At 34.3% G+C, this 11,601-nt stretch overlaps 1 protein-coding gene across 1 annotated transcript; it reads left to right on the top strand.

The window, feature by feature from the left end:
* Window positions 1-9,929: 9,929 nt before the first annotated feature.
* On the top strand, window positions 9,930-11,383 carry LOC109156631 (serine/threonine-protein kinase CDL1-like). The gene is made up of 5 exons (XM_019304484.1): window positions 9,930-10,088; window positions 10,147-10,157; window positions 10,244-10,386; window positions 10,461-10,852; window positions 10,924-11,383. The coding sequence occupies exons 1-5, from the start codon at window positions 9,930-9,932 to the stop codon at window positions 11,200-11,202; spliced, it is 984 nt and encodes a 327-aa protein (XP_019160029.1). The 3' UTR covers window positions 11,203-11,383.
* The last annotated feature ends 218 nt before the right edge of the window (window positions 11,384-11,601 follow it).

The following is an 11,601-nucleotide window of genomic DNA, read 5'->3' as shown; positions in this document are numbered from 1 at the left end:
ATAGCCAAAGGGGGAGTTTGTTAGTGTTTTAATTGCTCCAAAAATAACCCCAACATATAATTGGGAATATTATTATGGCAAACTAAGATAGGGTTAGCTTGGTGTCAGTTTTGTTCTACAGAGGACTGATTGATCAGATACAGCAACAAAGGGACTGTCACTGAAGATCTGTTTTAGGAAGATGTTTCCTTATTTCTGAACGCAGTTTAAGAAGAAAGTTTTGGAAGGAAGATCAGCGGATCTGTCTTGGAAAGGTATGGACCGAATCTTTAAGATTACATTCTTCTTATATCGTCCTACCATCTACAATCAAAGATATCTATGGAGAGAGTGTTCTGACTATGGAATTATAAGTACCCTCATTCGTCAAAATTTAGGGTTACGCTTTTAAGAAGAAAGAAACACTCCGAACTAGTTCAAGAGATCACATCTTTGATTATCATGCCTCTTCTCTAGACAATTTATTCTTGGTGATTATGATGAAGAACTTGAGAAGAGATATCACTGCCTAAACGAACGGACGCTAAGATCACACAGTTGTAGAAACAACCTTGAACTGCGTCACTGAAGTGGACTGCATCAGAGTTAGCTCTCCAAGTGAAGGGATTTCATTGGACATCTGTATGCATGGCTCTCCAACTTCAACAATCCACTAAACCTGTGTAGACTGGGTACGTACCTTGTGTGGGGCACTTGGGTGAGATTATTGTTTCTATACCTTTGTACATTGGATTATGAGTTAGTGGATTTGACGCCTCTGTGATCGTCCCGCAGACGTAGATACACACCGTATCGAACTGGGTAAACATCTTGTGTGTTGCTTTGTGTCTTTTACTCTTTCTGCAAACTTCTCAATGATCTATCTAACTGACTGACATCGTCGTTAAATCAGTCAGTCTATTTCATCAGTAGTTTAATCCAGTTAATTTGATTAAAATGAGGAAATGCAAAATTACAAAGTTCGAACCTTAAGACCTTTCTTATAGAAATTAATAAGTTAAAAATAATAAATAGTTAACGGAATATTCCGTTACTAAAGCTTATACTAACGGAATTTAGTTTATTTAAGGGAAGAAAAATAATAAAATAGAAGGTAAATAAGAAAAATCATTAAAAAAATACTAAAATCAAAATAATATGAACCATTCATTTTAAGAAACAATCCTACCGACATTTGTTTTGTTCCAGTTAAGGGCATAACATTATTGGCTCTTATTAGAATTGTAGATGTAAATATAAATAAATAAATAAATATATATATATATATATATATATATATATATATATATATATATATATATATATACACATATATATATATATATATATATACACATATAGAGGAGTGATCACATGTGGCCATGTTGTTAGGTGTGGTCATATGGTTAATTATAGACCATTAGATTAGATAGATCTAATGGATCATATTAATCAAGATTTTTTCAGTATTTTCGCGCACATTCTTCTACCCAGCGAACTGTAAGGGTAAACTTGTCATAAAACACCGGAATAAGGAAAATCACATTGTTGTTTGTTTTATTACACTATTGGTGCATGTTGTCAACACTGTTGGTGTATTCTGGAACTCGACGGCTATAAATGGCCACTGTAATTACCATAACACGGGAATACACCATTGGTGTGTTTCACTGTGGTGTGTTTTATTACACTATTGGTGCATGTTGTCAACACTGTTGGTGTATTCTGAAACCCGCCCGCTATAAATGGTCACTGTAATTACCATAACACCCCCACTTACTAAAACGCGCGAAAATCCTCAGAATTACCACAGCCTTTAGATTAAACTGATTCAACGACACAGATACGACCACACGACCACACCTAATGACATGACCACATATGAGCGTTTTTCTACACACACACACACACACACACACACATATATATATATATATATATATATATATATATATATATATATATATATATATATATATATATTATTGTTGTTGTTGTCGGCGGTGTTGTTTACATTTATTATAATGGTAATTTTTTCCTGTATTATTTTCACAAATTATGCATTTAACTCTGTGGTAATCACCTATCATTTTCCAGTCAACTTTATTAAAATCTTAGGTGAGTTATTTGTTTTGTAGAACGAAATTTTTCAAACATGAAAATCTGACATGCTCTACCAAAGGAGTGGCACGTCAAGATTGTGCAAATTAGAGGCAACAAGAACATTTCCTATACCACGTCACAACTGAATCTTTGTTCTAGGATCTTAAAGATCACCACTTTGATATATTAGGATTAGACAATAAAGAAATCGCAAATGACAAGTCTACAACAACACTAGTTGGCAATAAAATATCATTAACCTCAAGATCATCTGGGAGCTGAGGCATCAAGATCCAAAAATCAAGAAATAGAACAAGATCGAAATGGTCTTATTATTGCCCAAGAAATTACTTAGACACAACTAAGCTCATCTGGAGTGAAGAGGAGCGCAGCTCAAGGAGACATAGATCATCTTTAATTTCACTCAAAGGCTTACATCTCTATAAGAAATTCTCAAACAAAGCAACTTGAGAATTTCATTATCTTCTTGTATCACATGAGATTAAATATTGAACCTTGTTGCTTTTATAGAGGGAGATTTAAAGCTTATAGGAAAGTGATTACACGCCTGAAGATATCAAATGATTCAGTTTTTGTTCCCTGTTGTATTCTATATTTTTGTTGTATCTCAAATGTATTACAGAATAGAAACACTTTTTCCAACACTAAGCATACAAATTAAATATGTGGTGTGATGCTATGATCTAGTAAATTTCATAAGTAATTATAACACCAAGTTTATATATTTAAGGTAAAAGGAGTCTAGGCAAAGGATTTGATCTTCTAGATGCATTAGTCTTAAGGATAGGAGTGCTTGAGTTTAAGATGGGAATGCACACAAGAATCACGACCTAATGAGGTACGTACTCCGTATGTACTCGGTACTGGAAAAAAGACTGAAATAGGACAAAAATGCTTCCCATTTCACAAAATATGACAGTTTTTTTTTTTGGACAAATTTGTGAAAACTTCGTTTGGGACATGCGTTTTAGGCATGTCCCAGTTCTTTTTTTATTTTTTTATCCGTTTCCAAAGACGCAAATGGGATTTGCGTCTTTGGTATTGTATACCTCAAACGCATTAGGTAAATGCGTTTGACGTATATTATTAGTATATGGTAAAACGAATGTACTGTAAGTAAATTCTATAAAACATAAGATCTTAAGAACACATGCCTTTCACATACTGTATTTAAATAGCGTTCCGGGAACATACCTGGCTCCATTGTTTTCCCGTAGTTGCTTGAGTTAGAAACTTGGTTTCTCCCTCCAGACCTTCAACATTCCTTTCTCTAAGAACTCTGATGGAGAGAGACTTTTGTTTTTGTTTTTCTGAAGGTTGGGAGAGGACCAGAGAATCAGAATGATTAAAAACATAATCTCACGGTTCCATCAACGTGAGAGGTTATCTGATGCAGTTAAAACTGCTATTTACCATTAACTGACCAATCATAGAATTATATCATTATTAAATTATAAATAAATATTTATGAGCCACACAATATAATAATGAGCAATGGATTAATAATAATAATAATAAATAATTATTCCAACATTCTCCCACTTGGCTCATAAGTCATAAATTTAATAATGAACGTGAAACATAATATGCATAGTATACGCTAATTCCTTCGTTATATTGGTCAGAACGTAAGTCATCATTCAGTTAGAAACTAATAAGAATCATGGCGGTAATACGTCACTAATTTAACGTAGTCCCTTCCATGTATCACAATATTAATTTCAAACTCAATATGATTCATAATGAACTTTTCCATTATGGTCCACGATAATGTCTTTGTCAAAGACAAATCCTGTTTATATTAACATAAAACATTCATGTATATATACTTCAAAACTAAACAGGATACTTAATACAGAAATGAAACTATATTGAGCTCTTAGTATCAAATATATCAAAACACAAACCTTGACATAATGTTAACAGATTCCAATAACGCCCATTCTTTCAACATGCTCACTAAATGCCTTTGGTGGCAAGGTTTTAGTTAATGGGTCTGCAATCATTAATCTAGTGCTAACGTGTTCAATTGATACTCTTCGTTCCCGAACATCTTCTTTAACAACAAGATACTTCAAATCAATATGTTTAGCACCACTTGTATACTTGTCGTTTTTAGAAAAGAAGACTGCTGCGGCATTATCACAATAAATTTTCAGCGGCTTGGCAATACTGTCGACAATTCCAAGCCCCGAAATAAAATTCCGCAACCATAATCCATGATTTGTGGCCACAAAACATGCCACAAACTCCACATTCTAAATCTTTCTAAAACTTTATTGATATATGCTTTCTGAGACAATCCTAACATTCCTTGTGATCTATTATGAAATATTTCAATTCTAATCACAAAGGATGCCTCACCCATATCTTTCATTTCAAAATTCTTAGAAAGAAACTGCTTGGTCTCGCGCATTAAACCAAGATTATCAGTAGCAAGCAAAATGTAATCGACATACAGAATCAAAAATATAAACTTGTTCCCACTGACCTTTAGATATATACACCGATCCACAGTGTTTTCCTTAAATCGAAAGGTCATTACAGTATCATTAAACTTAAGATACCATTGTCGGGAAGCTTGTCTAAGTCCGTATATCAATCTGTTAAGTTTACACACCATGTGTTCCTTTCCTTCAATTGAAAAACCCTCAGGATGCTTCATGTAAATTTCTTCCTCTAAATTTCCATACTGAAAGGCAGTTTTCATATCCATATGTTGTAGCTCTAAGTCATAATGAGCTACTAGTGCCATAATTATTCTAAATGAATCTTTCTTTGAAACAGGTGAAAATGTTTCATTGAAATCAATACCATCCTTTTGAGTAAAACCTTTGGCAACACGTCTTGCCTTGTATCGTTAAATATTGTCATTTGAGTCGTGTTTGGTCTTAAAAACCCATTTACAGCCAACCGGCCTACAACCTTCAGGCAATTCAACAAGATCCCATACTTCATTATGTTCCATCGATTTTAACTCATCTTTCTTGGCTTCAACCGATTTAGAATAACTAGAACTATTTATAGCTTGTGAAAATGAAACTAGATCTTCATCAATTCCAATATCAAAATCTGATTCTTGAAGATAAACCATATAATCATCAGATATAGCTGATCTCCTTTGTCTTTGAGATCTTCTTAATGCTACATCTGTAGGAATATCATTTGTGGGTTCATTGTTAACTTCAACATGGAGTGATTGATCATTAATCTCTTTATCATTAATTTGTTGTTCAGGCATGTGATTAAATTGTTCAACCGTTGCAGGCTGAGCAATTTGAGTAACTCCAGGTAGAGTAATTTGACACACACGAATAACAAATTGAGAAGAAGATATTGGAGAATTTTGCACCGTAACTTCTTTAAGTTCCACTTTTCGTGGTTCAACGCTCCCACTTATGTTATCATTCTCAATGAACTTAGCATTCCCAGTTTCAACAACTCTAGTAGTATGGTTAGGACAATAGAATCTATACCCTTTAGATTTATCTGGATAACCAATGAAAAATCCACTATTTATTTCTTGAATCCAGTTTCTTTTCATGTGGATTATAAATGCGTATCTCCGTCGGGCATCCCCAAACATGAAGGTGCGTTAAACTAGGTTTCCATCATGTCCACAGTTCAAATGGTGTTTTTGAAACTGCCTTACTGGGATCCCTGTTTAATAAATAAGCGGCGGTTTTTAAAGCATATGTCCACAATGATAAGGGTAAAGAAGAATAACTCATCATACTCCTAACTATTTCCATTAAGGTACGATTACGCCTTTCTACAACACCATTTTGCTGTGGTGTACCGGCCATTGTGTATTGAGCACAAATACCACGTCTTTCAAGAAATTTAGCAAATGGACCAGGGCATTGTCCACTTTCATTATACTTTCCATAATACTCACCACCCCTATCAGATCTTATAACTTTCACCTTTTTGTCTAATTGTCTTTCAACGTCATTCACAAATACCTCTAAGGCATTTATTGATTGAGATTTTTCATGCAATAAATAGACATAACCATAATGTGATGAAATATTTTTCTTTTCCGAAAGTTGGGACATCAAAAGGTCCACATATATCAGTGTGTATAATTTCAAGAAGCTGTGTGCTTCTTGTGGCTGCATTTGTGTGTTTTGAATATTTTCCTTTAATACAATCCACACAAATAGCGAGATCATTAATAGCTAATTCAGGAAAGATTTCATTCTTTACAAGTCTTTGAATCCTTTCCGTAGATATGCGACTCAAACGTTTATGCCACAAGTAAGCTGATCTTTCATCCACTAAACATCGTTTAGTTCCAATACAATGATGCAAGGTTAAAAGAGTTTCAACAAAAAGATTGTCAAGCTTAAGTTTGTACAAACCATCAGAAAGAATACCAAAACCAATGAAATAAATTTGCTTGAATAAACTGAAACAACCATTTCCAAATTTAGTGGAAAAACCATAAGAGTCCAGTTTTGACAAAGAAATTAAATTCCTAGAAACTGAAGGAACATAAAGAGTTTCAAACAAATCCAAATGATTTCCAGTATCTAAAATTAAACGATAAGTTCCAATGGCTTCTACTGGAGCTTTGACTCAATTCCCCATAAACACAAATTTTTCATTTGGCTTTATGGTTTGGGTCATAAGGAATCTATGCATAGTATTCGAAACATGAGTAGTGAAACCAGAATCAATCCACCAAGTATTATAAGGAACTTCAGTTAAATTTGATTCGAAACATACTAATATATAATGTATACCTTTCTTTTCGAACCATGCCTTACGCTTAAGGCAACCTTTCTGAAAATGTCCAGATTTCTTAAAGAAATGACACTTGTCATTCTTATGGTCCTTTTGTGGATTTGAGAAGATGACTCATTAGTCTTCATTGGTCCTTTTCTTACCTTTACGATTCTTCTTTTCAAACTTCTTACCAGCCCTTGACTGACTCGTGAGATTAATTGAGTGAATTCCTTGTCTCTTAAGCCTTGTTTCCTCTCGAGTTAGCATTTTATGCAATTCGAACACATTCCACTTATCTTTAATGGAATTTTAATTCACTTGGAATGTCTCATACTCAAGAGGCATAGAGTTTAAAATAAATTGTACAATGAAAGTATCACTCACGTCCATTTCCATGGACCTTAAAAATTTTGTTGCTAAGCTCAACATAATCATAAACAATCAAATACATTGAAGGTCTCCTTTGGGTGATCCAACAACATATAACTTTAAACATAATACGATGCTAAAAAATTCATATAATTGGTCATTAAGTATATTACGACTAGACTTGTTTGCTATCTTTGGATATGCTAAACAACCCAATCAAATATAAATAATTAACCATTATTATGTTTATAATTGTGAAATAATTGATCAACCTTTGGGTGACTCTTAAATATTTCAAAATTACAAAACTTCAATTTACCCAACAAGACAAAACATGTCATATCATTATAAGCATCACATAATCATGGGTAATTGAATTTTATTTAAATTTGATATCTATTAAAACTTTATAATTTGGCCACTTTGGTGACTAACAAATTAATCATAATTAGATACCAAGTTAAGTGGATATAATATAATAAATAATATCATAAAATATCCACATACATAATTATCACTAATATGCAAGCCAAATGATTTACTTCATTTACATGGGTAGAGATTGAACCCCTGACCTCAAGTTTAAGGGACGAGGTTCTAAACCACCATGCAAATCATGTTGGCTACAAAAAAACAAAATTAATCTACATACTTAATTAACACATAATTAATTAACAAATTAACCTGCATGCAGTAAAATAGCGGAAGCGATAATACAAATAATTGTCAACGCATATGCTGTAACAGATAGGGTAAACATATTACATACAGCTGGAATCAGATACACTCAACAAATTACATATAGTGCGTACAAACAACAAATCCAACCCATACTGTCATAAACGTCCGAAATACATAAAGATATAAACATATATATTGATGCAGTAGCAATCCATAAGAAGTAGTTTAAGGAAGGCATGTAAGAATTCAACAGAATTCATCAGAACCATATATATAAATTAACAGTATATACATACTTAAATATATGGATAAACAACTGATTGTGATAAAGCAGCAGCAAAAATAACCTTCATGCTATCAAAAGTACGTACTACATACAATATATATGTATATATGTCATATATAAACAATACATACGCAGTAATACATATATAAACAATTTATACATATATAAACAGTTTATACATACATACGCAGTTTTATATACATATATAAACAGTTTATGAAAACAGTTTATTCATACAATTTCTTTATATATATTCAACAGTACTGGTGGATAGAAGCATTTGCAAATATTCAAACAAAAGCATTTGCAAATATTGATGTTCATTTCAATTCGTACTACATCATCAACCAGTTTGAATATATATAAGCAGTTATATATTATATCGTACTGCATATTAAATAATCTTCACTTAATCATACAGTACAATTACAACAATAAAAGCCGAAAGAAAACATATGTATGGCTTGCACATGTTATACGCAGAAGCATATTCATAACAATGAAGAGTCATAGGTTCATACAAAATGATATACATACCCAGAATTCAACAGTACATACAAACAACCTTATATAGCAATGCTTTTACATCATAATATATGGAAAAAACACATGTTCTACAACCAGGCTCATGATATCAAATGTAAGTTAATTCTATAAAACATAAGATCTTCAGAACACATGCCTTTCACATACTGTATTTAAATAGCGTTCTGGGAACATACCTGGCTCCATTGTTTTCCCGTAGTTGCTTGAGTTAGAAACTTGGTTTCTCCCTCCAGACCTTCAACATTCCTTTCTCTAAGAACTCTGATGGAGAGAGACTTTTGTTTTTGTTTTTCTGAAGGTTGGGAGAGGACCAGAGAATCAGAATGGTTAGAAACATAATCTCACGGTTCCATCAACATGAGAGGTTATCTGATGCAGTTAAAACTGCTATTTACCATTAACTGACCAATCATATAATTATATCATTATTAAATTATAAATAAATATTTATGAGCCACAAATATAATAATGAGCAATGGATTAATAATAATAATAATAATAAATAATTATTCCAACATGTACGAGATGCGTTTGGAGTATTATACGTCAAACGCATCTCGTACATGCGTTTTAGTCGCCGGTCAGTTGCCAGAGACTGAGAATTTCTTTGAGTGGCGGTGCAAGCGCTCCCGTCGAAGTTGGCACGCGGGGAACGATCGGATCACTCTTAAAGAAGGAAATCGAATATTTCAGAAAGCTGGAAATGGAGTTTTCTTGCGGCGGATCCCCATTGAAGCCTCAGAGCTCTGTGGGTGGTGGTTCTTCATCTTCATGGCCTGGTTTTGGGTTCTTGATGATGTTGAAATGGAAGAAGAAGAAGAGAAGGGTGAGTGGAGGAAGAGGATTACAGAGTGTTTGCTCTCTGGTGGATGTTTCTGACACCCATAGGATGAACAAAATCCGAGGATTCAGCTATGTAACTTAATGGGAACCCGCAGGTGCCCGGAGAATGAAACTTCTATTTACCTTGAAGAACCGTGTTCGAACATGCATGAAAAAATGGTTGCTTCAATATAATGGTGATTAATTTAATTTCTTTGGGTGTTGTTTATTGATATTGTTTTGTGGAACTAAAATAAAATCTGCATTGAATCATAATGAATTTCTCCAACTGCGATACATTATTTATATTCAGAGTGGTGTTTATGTTGTCATCTGGGTTGAAATATGTGAAGATTTTGTTGGTGTTTCTGTTCTTGAAAAGAATTAGGAGATGGGAATGTTTTGGTGTTGCAGGGTTTCTGAGATTAAGAAGATGAGGAAGCAGAATCCCTTGAAAAGCTCCAAGAGTAATGTGAATGAGGCAGGGACTTCCACCAAATATGATAATGAAGGGGGCCTTGCCAGAAGTATTTCCATGAAAACAGGTAAGGTATCATTAATTGGAAGCTAAGATAAAAACTTGTTTGATTCCTTGGATTTCCAATAAGATATATAGATTGTGAGTTTCTGTTGCCCCCATTATCGAATTATTGTAATTTTCTTGATTCGATGAAAAAAAAAAACACATTTTTGAATGGGGTGCAGGGATGAACAAGCAAAAGCAGCTAGTAGAAGACATGTTAACCACCCGAATCTCGTGAACCTGTTGGGATATTGTGCTGATGGGAATCAAAGGATTCTAGTATACGAGTTTATGCGCAATGGGTCATTGCAAGATCACCTTTTTGGTATGCATTCATATCAGATTTCTTATGTTTTAGTAGATGCATTCATACAGTAAGTCTTATCTGCTGCTTTCCAGATTTGCTTCCAGGCAAGAGGCCTATGGATTGGTATACCAGAATGCAAGTGGCCAAGGGTGCAGCTCAGGGGCTGGAATACCTGCATGACACAGCCAATCCTCCAATAATCTATCGCGATTTCAAAACATCAAACATATTGTTGGACGAGTTTTTCAACCCGAAGCTCTCTGATTTTGGGTTCGCAAAGCTAGGCCCAACCGGGGAGCAAGATCACGTGTCTACCAGGATAATGGGCACATATGGGTATTGCGCCCCCGAGTATGCTATGACAGGACAGCTCACAACCCGGTCTGATGTTTACAGCATCGGAGTTGTCTTTCTGGAGATCATTGCAGGGAGGAGAGTGATTGATAACACCATACCAACTGGGCAACAGAACCCGGTTTCTTGGGTTAGTTTTAGTCTATTCATCTGCAACTTAAATCCTTAAATCCTTAACCCAAAATTATGTTCTTTTTGCAGGCAAAACCAATTTTTACTGACAGGCAAAGGTTCACAACATTGGCTGACCCTAGGCTTGAAGGACACTACCCACCAAAGGGCATGTACCAAGCTCTTGCTCTTGCAGCTATGTGCATCCAAGATGAAGCTAATATTCGGCCTCTAATTGGCGACGTTGTCAGTGCCCTCGAGTACTTATCCGCCCCAAGCGAGGAGTGGAACAGCACAGCCGATGTAGACGAATCCAATTGCCTGTTCATTCCCCAAGGTGCTTCTGCAAGCACTTCCAGAACCAAATGATCAAGCAAGCAGGTTATGCAGGATGAAGAAGAATGGGTTGATCAAATGATCAGTTTTATTTAAGCTCAGTGGATACATTTCATCTTCCATAGCCCAAAACAAAGATCATAAGTGTTTTTACATTGTTTGATGTGAGTTGAAAACAATACAAGTTTTTAAGCATGTACTATGTTTCAGAAGGAAATCATCAGATTTGTTTTCTTATCTTTCTAAGCCATTTCATGGTTACTGTGGTTGAAGCCTTCAACCTGAGAATTCTTGATCTGATTTTGAGGTTATTACTATCATGAAATGATGAACATAAATAAACCTGATGAAGAGGGAAAAACACCAGATACCTTAAACAAGTCCCAGGAAGCTATATATATATATATATATATATATATATATATATATATA

Source organism: Ipomoea nil, unplaced genomic scaffold, assembly GCF_001879475.1.
Source record: "Ipomoea nil cultivar Tokyo-kokei standard unplaced genomic scaffold, Asagao_1.1 scaffold2749, whole genome shotgun sequence".
Taxonomy (NCBI): Eukaryota; Viridiplantae; Streptophyta; class Magnoliopsida; order Solanales; family Convolvulaceae; genus Ipomoea; species Ipomoea nil.
The sequence above is the reverse complement of the archived record's forward strand: the minus strand, read 5'-3'. Positions and strand labels throughout refer to the sequence as shown.

Bases quoted from the DNA above. Each gene is read 5' to 3' on its own strand.
- LOC109156631 (XM_019304484.1), top strand. From the start codon at position 9,930: ATGGGAATGTTTTGGTGTTGCAGGGTTTCTGAGATTAAGAAGATGAGG. The intron at 10,387-10,460 runs GTATGCATTCAT...GCTGCTTTCCAG, and splicing joins ATTGCAAGATCACCTTTTTG to ATTTGCTTCCAGGCAAGAGG. The intron at 10,853-10,923 runs GTTAGTTTTAGT...TTCTTTTTGCAG, and splicing joins AACAGAACCCGGTTTCTTGG to GCAAAACCAATTTTTACTGA.